Source organism: Arvicanthis niloticus, chromosome 15 (genome assembly GCF_011762505.2).
Source record: "Arvicanthis niloticus isolate mArvNil1 chromosome 15, mArvNil1.pat.X, whole genome shotgun sequence".
NCBI lineage: Eukaryota > Metazoa > Chordata > Mammalia > Rodentia > Muridae > Arvicanthis > Arvicanthis niloticus.
Window position 1 is genome coordinate 73,284,356 of NC_047672.1, and position 18,731 is coordinate 73,303,086.

Genomic DNA, 18,731 nt, shown 5'->3' on the forward strand with positions numbered 1-18,731 from the left:
CCAGCCATGAAGGATTTGTTTTTATGTAGATTTGTCTACCTGGAGCTCCCAGCTGCTGCGAAGACCCCTTGTACCAGGTTCCGCTGGTGGCAGCCTGTGTTCTCAGGGGAGGACTACGACCAGTGGGCTGTTGACGATATCATCATTCTGTCAGAGAAGCAAAAGCAGGTTATTCCAGTTGTAAACCCAACTTTGCCCCAGGTATGGCTCCTGCTGGAATAGTGGTGCAGAGAATGAACGACTGGCTTTCTTTCTTTTCTTTATTGAACATTTTATTTACACTTCAGATGTTATCCCCTTACCCCATTTCCTCCCCACCCAGGAACCCCCTATTCCATCCCCCCTCCTCCTGCTTCCATGAGGATGTGCCCCCACCTACCCACCCTCAAATTCCCCCACACTCAGTGTCCAGCCTTCATGGGATTAAGGATCTCCTCTCCCACCTATGCCTGACAAGGCCATCCTCCCCTACATATACAACTGGAGCCATGAGTCCCTCCCTATGTGCTCCCAGGCTGGTGGTTTAGACCCTGGGAGCTCTGGTGGTTGGTATTGTTGCTCTCCTCATGGGGCTGCAAACCCTTTCAGCTCCTTCAGTCTCTCTAACTCCTCCATTGGGAACCCCGTGATCAGTTCAATGATTAGCTGTGAGCATCTGCCTCTAAATATGTTAGACTCTGGCAGACCTCCAAGGAGACAGCTATATCAGGCCCCTGTCAGCATGCACTTCCTGACATCCACATCAGCATCTACCTTTTGGTGACTGGGATGGCTACCCAGGTGGAATGGTCTCCAGACGGCCCCTCCTTCAGTTTCTGTCCCACACTTTGTCTCCATATTTTCTCCCTTGAGTATTTTGTTACTCCTAAGAAGGACCAAAGCACCCACACTTAGTCTTCCTTCTTCATGAGCTTCATGTGGTCTGTGAGTTGAATCTTGGGTATTTCAAGCTTCTGGGCTAATATCTAATTATCAGTGAGTGAATACCATGTGTGTTCTTTTGTGATTGGGTTACCTCACTCAGAATAATATTTTCTAGTTCCATCCATTTACCTAAGAATTTCTCGAATTCATTGTTTTTAATAGCTCCATTTTGTAAATGTACCACATTTTTTGTATCCATTCCTCTGTTGAAGGACATCTGTGTTCTTTATAGCTTCTGGCTATTATAAATAAGGCTGCTATGAACATAGTGAAGCATATGTCCTTGTGTCAGACAGGGAATCGGGTAATGTGAATTTACTTAAATTCCTATGTTCATATTGTTACTGCTCCTTCTGCAGTAAGAAAGTTCAGTTCTGGGCTGCTAGTTCATAGGTCATTCAGACGTGAGAAAGATTGTGAAGTCTAGCAACCAATAAAAATGTTAGTGTGTTTAAACAATAATTAGTTACACGGTGGTAAAATATTTTTGTTTGCTAAGTCTTCAAGGGGAAATATGGATGTATTTTTTGTGTTTGGAAGTTTTGTATCTTCATAGAAATGTGAATGGTGCGTGGGCCACGTATGAGAACTGAGTATTTCCTCGTTGTTTCCAGTGTCATCAAACTGTCTTCCTGTTTTGTTTGTATTGTCCCTATTAGAACTTTTATGAGAAGCCAGCTTTTGATTACCCTATTAACCAAATGAGTGTGTGGCTGATGTTGGCCAATGAAGGGATGGCTAAAAATGAGAGCTTCTGTGCCACCACGCCTTCAGCCATGGTGTTTGGAAAGTCAGACGGAGACCGATTTGCCATAACACGAGATCTGACCCTGAAACCTGGATATGTGCTCCAGTTCAAGGTACTTATGCAGCAGGGTCTTCCCAGAGCAGATGAGTAACAGGCAAAAAGAGAACACAAATTTTTCATATTCTGCTAAAGAAGGGACACACTTGAGCGAAGGCTCTGCTGGCTTAGGATGGTAAAGCATTTCAGCTCTGTTTATGAGGGAGACCATTGGCTAGTTTGGGGGAGTTTCAGAAATTGTTTCTATAGCATTATGTTACTGTGCAACTCTCCCATAATTGAAATTAAAATTGGCTGAGGTCTTTAACCTGAGAGTGATGTAATGAACCCCTGCTTTCATATCATCCTAAATAAGGCCTGTCCGTCTCACTGGTGGTTTGGGGCTTATGTTTTTGTTGTGTATTGGAGGTCCACTCCAGGACCTTGCACACACTAAGTGTGCTCCAAGCCCAGCCTGTATGTTATGCACTTGCTATAGCATTTTAGAATCCCCTTCCTGTAATTTGGCTTCACTCTGCTTTCCCTAACTCTCCTTAAAGCACGTTGTTTTTCAAGCTGTGATAACTTGTCAACAAAAGTAGCAAGTATTTACTCTGACAAGCTCTTGTCTCAGAACCTAATCAAAATTTTATTGTGTTTGTTTATAATAAAATCCCACTGGTGAATTCTGGAGTTGAAAGCAATGCAGTTTTAATAAGCCACTACGACTACATAGTTCTTATATAACAATAGGATACAGACATTAAATAATTTACAATCTATTAAAGAGATCAGTTTATGGGTAGCTCTTCAATATAATTTCTACAGGCCTATACACAAGGTAGTCATAAATAAAATAATTAGGAAATGGCAATCTGCCTTTTTATATTTTGATATTAAACTCCAATGAAAAAGTATCAGTAACAGTACGTGTGTCTCCATGCATGTGTGGATGACACTTGGTAATAATATCAAGTACTCTCATTTAGTACTAGTCTGCTTCTCTTCTGATAGCTCTGCTCTTTAGCTAATGCCAAACACCATGGCAGGGTAATCATTAAATTCTGAATGGTGATATTTTGAACTTGAAAAGGCAAAGTAAGAGAAACATAGTGAATTTTTCAGGTATTTTAAAAGGACAACAACATATAATACTTAAGAAAAATCGTAATTCTCACACCACAGCTAAACACCTAGTAAATTTGTGCTCACTAGTTAATGATAAGTATTAATTATGGATTGGTGGTCAATATATACTAGAAACCCTGAAATTGTCTTTTGGTGTCATTTGTATAAAAGTAACTGCTTGCCATATGACAAATACCAGGTCTTAGGAATATAGACATCAAAACCCTGGCCCTAGTCCTCAGGTATCTCAGAAACTAGAAAATAAGCCAGAAAGTCAAACAGTCTCTGTACAGTCGCAGGGTTCCAGGAGAATAGTCTCAGACACTGTGAAAGAGTCCTGCACAGCGCCTGACAACATCAAACAGATAGAAAGGTGGGATGTAGAATAATGACAGTTACCAAAAGGTGTGCTAAACAGCATTCAAATTCATTTAGAGGGGAAACCATCTTAAACTATAATGCCAAAACCTAGTGTTGTCCTAAGATTCCTGTAATAAAAAGAATACATGGAACTGTTACAATTTGAAGAGTTTCTAGACTTCTGAGTGATATCAGTCCTGAGGCCTCTCTCTGGAAATCTCCCACAGGGAGAACCGTGCACCCTGTGCAGTGTTGCATGTAATAATAAAACACTCTGAAACAGGAAGCAGGAGGGAAGTTCTTAACACATGATAATTTCAACTATAGAACCAGAATGTATGTCTCTAAATAAAGGGCAAAAAAACAGAAACAGCTGTGCCTGGGCAGTGGCGGTTGCATATTTAATAGTTTTTAAAGAATGCCCACTTTTATGTTGATAGTCATGTGACTTGCACATACCATCTCTATGTTATTACTTAACTGAGTCTATGACAGAAACTTAGCTCTTTCTTGACAATGATCTTTATTTTTCCTTTTAAAAAAAAAACCTGATCTTTTGAATCAGATAGACAGACAGACAGACATATAGATAGATAGTTCACAGTGCTTGTTCCACAGAAAGCAGAGGCAGCTCACCCTTTGAGCAACCACATTCTGACGAATAGCTGCTTGTTTGTCTGCTCTGGGAATAAGAATGAAAAATACTTCTGACTCAAGAAACCCAGAAGATGAAAGTTTGGTCCAGGTCTCTATTGAAATGAAACCTTCTGGAATTTATAGAGGTCTAGGTTGAATCTGAGCTGTATCTTTCTTATCACTTAAATGTCATGCCAACGCATAGCAGGGGCCCTGGCTGCCATTGCATCTAATTCGATAAATAACATCTTAAAACAAAACCCTGTCTAATTCTGCCCTTCGTTTTAACAGCTAAACATAGGCTGTGCCAGCCAGTTCAGCAACACTGCTCCAGTTCTCCTGCAGTATTCACATGATGCTGGCATGTCATGGTTTCTGGTGAAGGAAGGATGCTTTCCAGCTTCTGCAGGCAAAGGATGTGAAGGGAACACCCGGGAATTAAGTGAGCCTACTGTCTATTATACTGGGGACTTTGAAGAATGGACAAGAATCACCATTGCCATCCCAAGGTCCCTTGCATCCAGGTAAAGCAGTCTCTCTCATTGTGAGCCATAGCACCATATACTCTGGCTGTTCCTACCCAAGCAGTGACTTGAGGCAATAATAATAATAATAATAATAATAATAATAATAATAATAATAATAATAATAACTGAAATAGAATTGCCAAAATAGCATAAGTGGGTGGTGAATCCTGTTACTCAGTCAGCAATTAGCTCATTCAACAAGCATCTGGTCCTTACATACCTATCTGTCACATGTACAGGCTGGGTGCTGGCATACAGCAGGGAGAAGAAGATGTTAAGGGTTAAAAGAACCATGTGGCCTTACATCAAGCTTTTGCAATACACAGATTTTTATTTATTCAATGCCTTCTTACATAGAAGAGTTGAAGTATCTTTCCATGTAAATGGTCAATTTAAATAGATTACTAAAACAATAAGAGAAAAAATTTAAAACCCACTGATGGGAGGATGATATAAGTGGACAGAGAACTCAAAGTGAATCAGGTTCAATAAAGAAGGAACTAATTTATCTCTCAGCTTCTTGTCAGCTAAAAAAATACAGGATCCTTTCTTCCCCATTGGTGAGTTTTAAACAAAAGAATAAAAACAGGCATGTTCTGATTTTTTTGTAAAGATATATTTGTCCAGGTTCAATATTCTAAAATAAATTTATATCATCTTGTACCAGATATTGTCGGTAAAAGAGAGAGATCATTGGTTTTCACTCTCATTTTAGAATTAGAATTAGAAATTAAAGAAATTTAAATTAGAAAATAACGAAACATTCTTCAAGTAGACACTGCTTAGTTACATTTTGGAGCCTTTAACTTCAGAATTGAAGTCATACAAGATGCTGTTTCTATTGCTTCTTGATGGTGTGACATAGAGTTAAGATATTCACTAGTGTCATTCAGCAATATTCCAAGAGTCTTTATTTCCTGGAATGAGGTAGGCTTATGCCCACATTCTTCCAGACTTGACATAGCCTAATGAACTGTAAGTCTGTGAAGCACTTGGCTATCCAGAACCAGGCACATCTTCCCTGTTCCATGCAGGAACTGAAGCAAGGCTCCGAGGGCGAGAAGCAGACTCTGCCAACCTATGCTAGATACATAAACTAAGCAAGAAACAGACTTCTGTTGGACTAAGTCACAAGGTTGGGAGTTGTTCGTTGCCACAAGAAACTTCTCCTGTGCTCTGATGTGGTGATAATCAAAGTAGCTTATCCACAAAGCTGCTAAGCACTTTTCTGTCTCTAACATCCCCACCTAATTGATCACAGATTTACTGAGCATGGTTCTAGCTACTCAAGCTAACTGCATCCTCTGCCTTCACTGTTAGTTAAGTGTACAGTCCTCTAGGACATGGACTATAGCTGTTGGTGGGCAAAGGTCTTTGTTAGATCAAAGATGTAAAACTCTGTGTGACCCTGATAAATTGTAAAGCAAAATCTTTAAATATCAGCTATTAAAAAAACTAGCTGTAAAAAATATTTTAATCATCAGATTCGTGTCAAGTTATATATAATGTCTTCGTTTTGTATGTCAGTTTTATGTTGTAGTTTAGCAGAAAAAAAATAAAAGAGAGGGACAAGAAGAAATGGGAAGGTCATAGCAGTCAGTTACCTGGTCTATAGGAAGTCTGAACTTTAAGAAGCTTGCTATCTCAGTTTCCTTGATCCAAGAGCAGTGTCTAGCATGAGTCTCCATAAGAACCTATCTAATGTTTGCCATCTGTGAGAGCCATATCCTCTTGCTGCCCATTCATCTGAAGCTGTCAGTGCAGCCTGTTTGTTTGTTTGTTCATTTTTCTCATCTCAACCACCCTTCATGGTTTCTGAAAGCATGGCCTCAAGACAGCTCTTCCAAATACATAGCTGGAGAGCATCAAATGGCTCCCTTCGCTCAATAACTAGAATATTGGATGACTTAAAACATCACTATGAAAACAGAGAGCTTACACGAGGAGTCAAGGAACACAAACCCTCTTTGGTTTCTCCCAGGCTCTGAAAAAGTGTAAATTTTTCTGTAAATTACAGTGTCCTCATTGGTGGGTAGAGTAGCCCAGTTGGTAAGACCACATATGAGCAGTACAGAAAGCCCAGGCTTCACATCAGTAAATAGGCCAAATGTTTTGAGGCTCTCAATATTTGGATATTTTCTTGAATTTCAGTATTTGGAAAAAAAATCTTCTCCATTAGAATCCAGCTTCCTGGTTTCTTTGGCCTCCACCCAGCTTGCTGATTGACAGTGTTTGTGATGCTGAGCCCCCTGCTAAAGAGTAGTAAATATGTTCCTATTTACCCCAAGTAAATGAGCTGTCTATCAGTGTACTTTCTGCAGTGTGTCATGCTCAGAAAGCCCCGAGTGCAGTATTCAAACAACGAGTCTAAGCATAAAACTTGGAGCTGTTGTGCCAGGAGGCAATGTGCTTACAACATTTATTAGAACCGCACTCTTCCAGAAATAATTTTAAGAGGATTTTTCAAAGGAATAATAATTTATGCCCCATGACCCCACTTGGTTCTTGCCTGCAGAAGACACACACTGGCAGTGGTAAATATATATTGGTACATATGTCTGTCACTCCCAGTTCTCACAGGCACCCCCATTGAGGCACAAGAAATCTACAGACAACTTTTTGCAAAGGCTCTATCTCCAAATATTAATATGAAATCTAGATACTCTTTTTGGCTAAATTTTGCCTTTTTTCCTTCTTTCTTTGGATGGTCTGACTAGTTCTTTATCATCATCATCACCATCTTCATCTCCATCATCATCATGTTATAATAAACATTTTTAAAATTATTTTAGTTTTTGAAATTAATTATATCATTTTCCTTTTACCTTTCCTTCTTCCAAATCTTCCCATATACCCCTCCTTGCTCTTTTCCACATTTGTTGTCTCTTTTTTCCTTAATTGCGGGAATGTGTATGTGTGTATTTCTAAGTACATAGGCACATCCTGCTTGGTCTGTGTAATGTTACTTGTATGCATGTATTGGATAATCAGTTGGTGTGTGCTCGTCCCTGGAGAAGACTATTTTTCCCACACCTGACATCGTTACTTGCCTACAGTTCTCTGTGTGGGGTTGAGGCCTCCTGGGCCTTTCCCATCCAAGTTAGCTTTTCTATTGTTGTTGTTCTTGTTCTGGTACTGTTTCCAGCAGCCATGTTCTCACACTCCTAAGAGACACACTATCACAGCAGGAACTATCACTGTTCCTCTGCCTCTTACAGTCTTCCCTCTATGATTCCTGAGCCTTAGGTGCAGGAGCTGTGTTGTAGATGGATCCTGTTGGGACTGGGCTCTACAACTTGGCATTCTGATTGGTGTGGCTTTCTGTAATGGTCTCTGTCTGTTGCAAAGGGAAGTTTTCTTGATAAGGAGTGACGAATACATTTACCTGTGGATTTAAGAATTAATGTTTATCATGTAGTTAGGAACCCACAGCACCACTTTAATGGACATTTACTTAAACTAATATGTCTGTATATCAAAATCCCTAAAAATAACCTGAAATTAATATTATGGAAGGGTGAAAATTAACTGAACAATAACATTGGGTTATTACTAAAAGAGCATGGGGTAGGAAAATATTCAAACAAAAGTTTATGATATATCTGGCATCAAAGGCCTTCTTAGAAAAATCTGTAAGGCCATTGTACCTATGTCCTCCTGGATGTTAAACTATTCATGTTGAAGAAATCAGGCAGGTTTGCGAAGCAGGTGTGACACTCAGGGACGTACTGGCTCCAGTGAGTTTGTCTGAGCCCTTCTGCATTTCTTTATTTGGTGAGATGTGATGATAAGAACAGACCTGTTTCTCCCAACAGCAAGACCAGATTCCGATGGATCCAAGAAAGCAGCTCTCAGAAGAATGTACCCCCATTTGGCTTGGATGGGGTGTACATATCTGAGCCTTGTCCCAGTTACTGCAGTGGTCATGGAGACTGCATCTCAGGGGTGTGTTTCTGTGACTTGGGGTACACAGGTATGAACCTTGATTTATCGTTTTCTGTGTTGGGGAATTCTAGAACTTGGGCATCTAGGCACTTAACTCAACCTACCTAAAAACAAACAAACAAACAAACATAAAAACAAAAAAAAAACTGTTAAGTGTCACTCCCTAAAGAAGAGAATGTGTGTGTTATTTAACAGCAATCATAATGAACATCTCTTCGGTTCTAAATCATGTCAACATTATAGTAAATACTTTTATTTTTATTTCATTTGATTCTAAGAATGAATAACTGTATTATAGTACTGCTGACCCTGTTTACATTTGAGGAAACTGAGGCAGAGAATGGATTTTTAATTTTAAACAATTCTTCTTGGGTTACAGCATTGCTAGAAGTGGGCCTGTGCTCATACAACATGCAGTCTCAGAAATCCAAACCAAGTTCTTAACCCCAGATTTACAGGGTCTCCCTAAGCTCTTTAGAATGAATATATATGTGCATATATATGCATATATATGAAATATGCTTTTCTCCATTTAAAGTTAAACTGCGACATAAAATTTTAAGCCTAAGACTGTTAAAAATAAAAAGAGCTGTATATAAGGAAGTTGTTTTTACAGCATTCACCTTTGGCTGTTGCCATAGCAAAAGTTTCCAGAGAGCCTAGATTAAAGCATAAAATTAGAGAAAATATCTTAAGCTACAAAATCTTCTTCTAAAGTTTTTCTGGCAGCAACATCAAAAGGCTCCTTCCCGGCTTGTCAGTTCACAGGCCTTCATCTGGCGAACAGCCAAAGACACACTGGCTTGCTCTTGCAAGCCTCTGTGTGTGTCACAGAGTTTCAAGGACAGCATTTTAAAATTCTGTATTGCCCTTTCTACTAAGACTCATAGTAAAAAGAGAACGAGTGGCTTTATTGTGGGCAAGATCTCTGCTCACACAAACCCTCTAGGTAGGAACAACCATGAGTGTCCATCGTTTCCAGCATTTCGTCTTTTTTGTCTTTTGACAGTAAATAAGTCACCAGGGCTGGGAGATGGCTCAGGGATCACAGCTTACTCTGTTCTTGCGGGGAGCTGGGTTTAATTCCCAGCCCCACATCAGTGGCTTACAACCATATGTATGTCCAGCTTGTGGGGGTTCTGATACCTCCAGCTTCCACAAGCACCTGCATTCATTTGTACAGATGTACATACCTGCAGAGAAACACACATGCATATGATTTTTAAAAATTAAAAAAGTGCTGTTTTAAAGTTTAAAATTAAACAAAAAAAAAAAAATGGCAAATTTCATTGATTTAGTTGTTTTGTTGCTTTGTGATGGGGTCTCATGTAGCCCAAACTGATGTTGAATTTAGAATGTGGCCAAGGATAGCCTTGAACTTCTGATCCTTTTGCCTTTGTCTCCCAATGGCTGGGATTTCTGGCATATACCACACTCCTGGCACTAATTTTTATGTTAGCAATAGTGGCTGTCTTTGGGCAGACAGTTGCACAATACAGACTCTTCCTTGCCCATGAGTCAAGTGTATCTTTCAATATTTAGTGATTCCAACAAAACTTATACATGTTTCTTTCCCCTGAAGCTGCACAAGGAACCTGTGTGTCAAACATCCCCAACCACAGTGAGATGTTCGATAGGTTTGAGGGGAAGCTAAGCCCACTGTGGTACAAAATAAGCGGAGGTCAGGTTGGGACAGGCTGTGGAACTCTTAACGACGGCAGGTCCCTCTACTTCAATGGCCTTGGGAAAAGGGAAGCCAGGACAGTCCCACTGGACACCAGGAATATCAGGCAAGTTATCAATTAGAACATTTCTTTTGAATACAGTAGACTACTTTTATGGAATATCTTGTATAATATCTCTACCTGTGGATTACAATATGTAAAATAAAGTTTAACATGAGCTGCATGACAAAATAGATGGGTAATGAGAACAAATGACACCAGAGTTTGATTTTAGCATAAGCTTGTTTTCCAGGCCTCTATGATATTTTTTTGACCTTAGTTTTCAAAAGTTCTGCATTATCCTGTAAACTCATATACTCTTAATGTAAACTGATAAAGCAAATATATTTCCAACTTTGAATTTTATGTCTGAAATAATTCCTTCATCTATTTGGACAGTCCATTTGTGGTCATTTACTGAAAATTGCCCCCCAGAAAAATTAGAAGCCTACCCTGCCACCTACTGGTAGAACCATGAACTGTTTGGCTCTAAGGTCAAATAAAGTAGTAGCACATTTAAAAGGAAACTGCTTTTTTACATCAATTAAATTATGTGGAAATTAGAAGAAAGGAGATGAGGGGGGAAATAAGTAAATTTTAGAGAGGGTCTTTACTAAAAATGCAGCATTGCTTTTCATATTTTTCTGCTGTGAGTCTTTTTCATGTTCCCTCAGCATCCTGTCCTCAAAGGTCAGCCTGCCCAGCAGGATCATGGCTTCTCTGACAGAGGCACAATTTACATCACACTGGGTGTCAGGTGTTGGAAATTTAGCCAGCTCCCTCTAAGTCAGGATCAGGGGATCAGCTGCTCAACTTCTTAGTGGGCAACAGTTGTTTCCCTCAGCTTGAGTTTCCAAGGTTGCATTATCTAGATTTTTTTTTTTTGTAATTGATCATGAAATTACATCAGCTGTAATGAAATGGGGTTCAACTGTTTTCTTTAGATCATTATACAGAATGAGGTCATTGTTCATATCAATTAATATTTTAAATGCTTGCCAAAATGACTTATTATCGTTATATATCTGACTTTAAAAGTGGTACTTGAGAATGATAGGAATTTTTATTGTTCTTTTGTTTGTAACTAAACTGAAGTTTGTATGTTTGTTTGGTTCCCCCAGACTTGTTCAGTTTTATATACAAATTGGAAGTAAAACATCAGGTATTACGTGCATCAAACCACGGGCTAGAAATGAGGGTAAGCTGAAGTATGTCTTAAATTTTTTTTAAATTAGTTTAGCATTTTATGTGTTGAGGAAGTGTCTATGCATGTATGTCTGTGTATCATGTGTGCGCTGGAGCTTGTGGAGGCCAGATCCCCTGGAAATGAAGTTACAAACAGTTGTGAGCCATTGTTTACGTGCTGGGAATTGAACCCAGATCCTCTGGAAGAGCAGCCAGTGCTCTTAATGGCTGAGCCATCTCTGCAACCCCAGGCTACTGTGTTTCTATAGAAGTTATAGCAACTTTGGCTAGTTAGCCTTTTTTTTTTTCTCCCAAAGTCTGATGTGGATTATTTCGGTTTTCCTAGATCATACCTTCCCTCTGTTCTGCTTCAATAGAAAAGTTGCTGTGCAGACCTCCCCCCGCCCCCCGTTCCCCAATCCCATAGCTTCTCCTTGAGTTCCCTAAGCCTGAAATCCATGCCTGCTCTGGGTCCAGGCAAAAACATGTGGCATTTGTTTTAGTGAGTTCTACTTCTCTATAACCCCCCAAAGCAAGGGGAACAATAAGAGAGATATTTGCATTCAGTGTGAAAACTAAACTTATTTGCATAGAGAATTTTTGAGTTGTATATTAGACTCTACTTTTGCTCTTGGACATTCTGGAGGGGACAGAATCCTTGTTCTTTTCTGAGTACCTATTTGCTGTAGATACTACTATCTTGGAACTGTTTATGAGGAGTGGAGAGGGAAGCAGAGTAGCCGGAGAACATGTACACAGGCATACAGAGAGAAAGTAGACAAAGGAGGATTTGAACTATCAGCTCTAGGATGTATGCCTTTGGCATCATATGACTGACCCTCCCTTCTCCTGACATAAACTCTACGCCTACGCACTCTTTTGGTTCCCACCTTTCTCACCCAAATTATAAGGTGCTTAAAGAAACCCAGCGGCAGCCTTGAAACATTAAGTGGCTCCCACATTCCTGTGGGTATGCTAGGATTCTTTCTGGAGCCCTCTGTGAGGCTGGTTTTTAGCACACACTTCTCCGATCGTTCTTCCCCCAGACTTCATCATCTTAAAACAGCATTGGTTTTTACATCATTATCATCTAAGTTTGTCACCACATCTGGCTGTGGCTATATGAGGCCCTGGACCAAACAGTACCCACTAGTCAGCAGACTGTGCAGAGCTCTGCTTAAACCTGATCATCTTCTCTGCATCATCCCTGTCTGAAGGTTTCAATGGTTTCCTGTCACTGTCTTAATGTTTTTGCTCTAATAATTATTCAAATTATCCTTTTGCTGAGGAAGCAATCTAGAAGCTTTAATAGGCCATGTTTCATTCCTTCATGTTTTTCTACAGATATGTATAGAGTCTGATATGTTGTGGGTACTGCAGATAAAAAATCTCCACAATGTCACCACATACGCAGCAGTCACAATGAGCTAGGTTATGCTGCAGTAACAAATAACCCCTTAAAATAAAAATACAATGTTTTCTTCATTGTGCTACATTTTCTTCATGGATTATCTGATGTCCTCATTCCAACACTCAGTATGCTGAATGTCTGCTGGGTGTTGCCAGCCATGAGGCAGAAAGAAAACTGTCCCATGTATAGACTGGGAAACAGCCATCACAAATGGCCATTCAACAGCCAAGTCTAGTTAAAAAAAAATGTCAGGTAGTAAACTATAAAGAAAAAGTAATGAAGAAAATGTTAGCTTTTGAGATAAAGACAGAAACAAACTGTTGAGACAGAAAGTAAGCACATAGGGATGATGATTTTGATAGAACAGTCTGGCTACCATCTCACCAAGCAAATGACAGTTGATAAATTTAATCCAACAGAAGTTGAGTGTTGTAAAAAAAATTCATATTTGTACCCATATTTGTATATAAGATTTTAAAGGGCTTTGGGGGAAACATATACTTATCATTGACAAGAGACTCACTCTACTTGCTGCAGATGCTCTTTGCACTGTGAGGCTAGTTCCCCTTAGAATCCGTTTATGAACAAGCAATTTGTTCTCAGCTAGCCCTGAACCATTTTCTTAGACTTGGTGTTAGCCATATAATTCACATCCCATTGGCATTTCTCATCCTTTTAGTGAAGCCGGGTTGTTAACATGTAAATCTGACTAAATCCTCAAGCAAATCTCTCCCAGTGATGAAAGTGAAGATTCTTTACTTACTCAAGCTGAAGCATCAATTTACATATTTGGAATTAAAGTCAAAATTAGGCTGTCTTCAATAAGACTAGGCAGAATGCAGATGGAGTTGTGGTTTAAAAAGAGAAATAAATGCTTTACATGCTTTAAACATTCCGTAGATGTGCTAAAGTGGCTTGGCTTATTCAAATCTACAATGCGTTAGATGACACAGTTAATGAGGCTTAGCAACTGGCATAAACTATGGTATTGCTGCTCTCCTCCTGACAGTCCTCTGCTCACATACTTGTCAGGAAGGCCCTCCCTCATCACAGTTCAGAATTAAAGTTTCATCTCTGTAGACCTCATTGCTGCATGTAGGTAGGCATGAAGTCAGAAGCGAGCTCCAAATGGAAGACACCTCCTGAGCATGCCTCTTCTGTTTTGATGAACACCTCAAATCTTTCAGAATCTGCATTTGCTAACATTCAGATGCTGATTTAGGGGAATTGGGATGGTATGCTGCACGACAAGGCGTCATAAAGACCAAGAGCCGGAAAGTAGCAAATGTGTGTTATCTCATGATTCTCCTGGAAGGCAGGAGAAGACTGCGAAGCTGCAACTGCTCTAGGTGGGGCCTCTCATGAGGCTGCAGTCAAGGCAGTGGACAGAGAAGAGACAGAGGTGGGGAGACTTTGCTGAGAGCTGGGTGATCTGTTTCAAGAACTGGCCAGAATCTCTGTCTAGATTCTCTCCATCCTTCCAGACCTGTCTGTCCATAGACTGTTAGAATATCTTCTTACATGTATGTCTGCTTCCTCATAGCCACAGATCCAGAAGGAAGAATCCCCAAAACCTTTTTTTTTTTTCTTTTAGTACTTCTCAAAAGGGCTCACACATTGTTTAGTGAGCCCTGCACTACTGAGCTCCGCTTCAGGCTCAATTGCCGTGCTTTTAATAGCCTAATTTCAAAAACCATGTGGTTCCTATCACATTCTTCTCATTAGAAATAAGTTACTAAATCTCTCTGAATACAGAGGGAAGAGATGTAGTTTCCACTTTTTAAAAGACTTATTTATGTTTAAAAGTGCCCTATGTGAATGTATGACAGAAGAGGGCATCCAATCCCATGACTGATGGTTGTGAGCCACCATGTTGGTGCTGGGAATTGAATCAGGACCTCTAGAAGAGCAGCCAGTGCTCTTAACTGCTGAGCCATCTCTCCAGCCCTTTGTTCTACTTTTTAAGGAGGGAAGCATCAATGAATTTGTGAACATACTTTTAAAACTATCACAGATAGAGAGCACCTTTTCAGATGATGCAGGAGGATCTGTATTTCCTTGATGTTTCATTTGGAATACTTCAATCTCTCTTCTACAGTGCCTGCTTCTGCTCAACTACCCTACCCCCACCTCTTCTCTCCTTTTCCCTTCCTCTCCCATCCCTTTTCCATTACTTAACTGATTGAATGTAAACTATATTAAATCAAATCATTAGCCACAGAAAATGAAATTTTTGAAGTGTCTATGCTCTCAGACATCCAACATTACCCTGTAAAAAGTAATAGGACATATTATGAATAAGCATTGCAAGCTGCTGAGTATGGACAGTCCCTGTGCTGACTCAGACGAAGGCTGGAAACCCCAGATCCATTTTCTTCATGAGGCTTCATGTGACACTCTGCTCTCCTGACATGTGGGTGTCCCCTCAGTTAACAGCACATCTTTTTGATATTTTATTTATTTACATTTCAGATGTCATCCCCTATCCTCATTTCTTCTCCCTAGAACCCCCATGCCATCCCCCTCCTCCTTTTTTGCTTTTATACCATTTTAATTACATGCATGGATTAAGGTCAGTTCTAGGTTGAGGGTCTAGCAATAAAATAGATACAAATAGTCAAGGAACAAGCAAGACAATAAACACAAATAGTCAAAGAACAAGCAAGGCATTAAACACAATAATGTGAGCACTCACCTGAGTGATCCCTGTTTCTAAGGGCTTATCAGGATGACCAAAATATCTGAACCTGCTTTCCTGTCCTGGCCCAAAGTCATTTTCATGTCTGAAGCCTACTTGCTTGTTCTAGCCTAAAATTTAGATTCCTGTCTGAAATTACTTCTTTGTTCTAGCCTAATATTTAGATTTGGTTAACAGCACTTCTAATTCTCCATCCGTGCAGCTGTCTGAGGTCCAGCAGATCCAGGGAGGCCTGTTCTTCTCATTCCTACTTTCTCTCAGAACTTGACAGATTCTGTTGTAAACACACTGGATGCTCTGCAGAGCTCTAGCTTTTCACAGATTTGTCATTGTTCCTGGCACCGTCACCTGTCAGGAGGAGCACCTGTAATGTCATGTACTGCCAATTTGCACTGAGCTGCTTGCTCTTCATCATAATATTTCTCAAACCTTTATGCTAATTAAGTCTTTGTTATTTAATATTACAATGGATGGAGGAGCTCTAGTTAGTTATATATGGTAAGTTAAATATTCCATGAACAATTCATAACTTTTCAAGCGTTAAAATATAATAAAAGATATAACAGATAGAACTTTACTGGGCATAATTTCTATAAATGCTTAAGAAGTAGATCAGTGTTCCCCCCAACTATGATTAAGAATATTTAAGCAGGGCGGTGGTGGCACACTTGGGAGGCAGAGGCAGGCAGATTTCTGAATTCGAGGCCAGCCTGGTCTACAGAGTGAGTTCCAGGACAGCCAGGGCTACACAGAGAAACCCTGTCTCAAAAAGAAAAAAAAAAGAATATTTAATACCAGTTTCACAAATAATTGTAGAATGAGCCATTAGATACCCTCTGCTTTCTCACACAGATAGATATTCATCTATATACTTAAATGCATATATCCATCCATATATAGCCATATATAGAGGCCATCCATATGTGTTTGTGTGTGTGTGTGTATAGTCGAACAACCATAACCATAGCAGTTTTCTCCTTTATTGACCATTAGCCTCACCCTTTGTTCCCTTTTAAGTGACAACATTTTTGAGAGAAGTAGCAGCAGGGGTAGCATGTAACATCTCTTGCACGCAACCCTGTAGCTCCCTAGACCTCGTCACAGGGTGGGGGGCGCAGATGGCACAGACAGAAGGAGGTGTGGCACAGAGAACAGAAAAGAGAAGCAACATTGGAGAGGCCTGGGTCTTGCTGCTTTACTCTTAAATAATCTGGCCCTGTTCAGGTTTCACTAACCAAGGTCTGTCAGAGTATGAAGCACTGGTTAAAGGGTGTTCTGCCTAACAGACTTCCTGGCTAAGCACAGCTTACCACCTACTGCTTCAGCAGCAAGCAGTGCAGCTAGCTCATCCTGTGCCAGAGACATTAAGATATTTCTTCAGAGCACATAACGATGACGTGAGACTTGGTGATGCTCAGGCTAGAATCTAAATTTCAAGTACATGCTTTGGAGCAGCTCCTAACCAGCTCACTCATCATTCCTACAAAGCTGAGTGGTCTTTAAAGGAGCTTATGTATTTCTTGTCTCCATTTACTGGGAGTGAGCGCATCAGAAACTGTCAGGAAATTGATGGGCCTGTGAGTCTACTAATTCATGCCTTGTAAGTTGGATGGATGAGTGCTCCCTCTCTGAGACACAATCTAAAGTTGCTGCAGTTTTGCTGTTTAAAAAAATACTGTTCCTTGCTGCCAAGAACACTGTCTTAGGCATTGGACTTATGTCTTGTAACTCAGGGCTTGTTGTTCAGTATTCTAATGACAATGGGATACTCTGGCATTTGCTGCGAGAGTTGGATTTCATGTCGTTCCTGGAGCCACAGATCATTTCCATTGACCTGCCCCAGGAAGCAAAGACACCTGCCACGGCTTTCCGGTGGTGGCAGCCACAACATGGTGAGTCACTGTTCTTTCCAACTTCCTGATGGCTTTCTTAAAAAAAAAAAAAAAAAAAAATCATGTGGCATCCGTATCCAACGTGTAATATATAAGTGTGTTAATTTACTGTCAATTTCTAGACAATTTGATTTAAAAGCACGGTCACAAAGATATTCATATTGCTGTGTAATGAACCTGCTCCAACTGTTGCTGTTCACTTGATTGCAGGGAAGCATTCAGCCCAGTGGGCTTTGGATGATGTCCTTATAGGAGTGAATGACAGCTCTCAAACTGGATTTCAAGATAAATTTGATGGCTCTATAGACTTGCAAGCCAATTGGTATCGAATCCAAGGAGGCCAAGTTGATATTGACTGCCTCTCTATGGACACCGCCCTTATATTCACTGAAAACATAGGTATATATTACTACCATATAACAGAACTATATTTGATTAACTACAGGACTAAATTAACTAAAACACAAAAGAAATTTTCTACTATAAAATTAAGTGCTTAACTTCCTGTGCTGAGAGAGACTGGGGGTGGAGAGCAGGGTGTGCATCGTCCTCCAAAACGACCTGGTCACCTGGGCCTGCTGGAACTTTCTTTCATGGAACATGAGAAGGAGGAAGATGACTTGAAGGCAGAGAAATATGTCAGAGGACATACCTGTATTTTTTAGATTGCAAAATTGGACGTTTATGACTCTATGAGTCCTTAAGATAGCAAAGGTCTTCGACTTCATAGTCTGCCATATTTCTGATTCTATAGTGACAATATAAAATCAGTAAATATGAGAAGAAAATCAATGCAGATATGAGGCCCTAAACACAAACCATTATTGGGTTTTCTGTAGGCAGTGTGCTTGCAATCATAAGCATCACAGAGGAGAATAATTCTGTTAAACTTTTGTTCTTGTTATTGTCTTTGTTGTCTGCGTCTTTGGTAGGAAAACCTCGCTATGCTGAGACCTGGGACTTCCATGTGTCGGCATCAAGCTTCTTACAGTTTGAAATGAACATGGGCTGCAGCAAGCCTTTCAGCGGCTCCCACAGCATACAGCTCCAGTACTCTCTGAACAACGGCAAGGACTGGCATCTTGTCACCGAGGAGTGTGTTCCTCCGACCATTGGCTGTGTGCACTACACAGAGAGTTCAGTGTACACATCGGAAAGATTCCAGAACTGGAGGCGGGTCACAGTCTACCTTCCACTTGCCACTAAGTGAGACTTTTCACTTGACTTTACATTAGATTTCTGTCACCTAATTTGAAAGTAATGGTGATTCCACTTGGGAATACTACTCACTGGGTGATTATGCAAGAAATGTCCTGAGAAGGAGCATAGTACATGGGGCCTCAGATTGCTGTTTTTAAATGTAACTGGAGAGTTCCAGAAGCTGTACTTGTGGTACCTTCCTCATCTGATCCCTCTCTAGTTGGATTCCCAGCTCCACTATGCACTGAGTCCATTACCCTGCAATAAGTGTATGTTAAATACATATGGAGGTATCTTTTCCTGATACAGTTCAGATA

The 18,731-nt window shown here is 40.2% G+C and overlaps 1 protein-coding gene across 5 annotated transcripts in view; it reads left to right on the forward strand.

Moving 5' to 3' along the window:
• Reln (reelin) overlaps nucleotides 1–18,731 on the forward strand; it is a 438,704-nt gene that overhangs the window by 341,724 nt on the left and 78,249 nt on the right. For all 5 annotated transcript variants that reach the window (XM_076913169.1, XM_076913171.1, XM_076913172.1 and 2 more), the window contains exons 26-34: nucleotides 30–201; nucleotides 1,584–1,784; nucleotides 4,124–4,356; nucleotides 8,175–8,332; nucleotides 9,887–10,094; nucleotides 11,150–11,226; nucleotides 17,056–17,214; nucleotides 17,425–17,613; nucleotides 18,147–18,420. In XM_076913169.1, coding sequence (XP_076769284.1) covers nucleotides 30–201; nucleotides 1,584–1,784; nucleotides 4,124–4,356; nucleotides 8,175–8,332; nucleotides 9,887–10,094; nucleotides 11,150–11,226; nucleotides 17,056–17,214; nucleotides 17,425–17,613; nucleotides 18,147–18,420 — 1,671 coding nt within the window. The remainder of the gene's footprint in view (nucleotides 1–29; nucleotides 202–1,583; nucleotides 1,785–4,123; nucleotides 4,357–8,174; nucleotides 8,333–9,886; nucleotides 10,095–11,149; nucleotides 11,227–17,055; nucleotides 17,215–17,424; nucleotides 17,614–18,146; nucleotides 18,421–18,731) is intronic.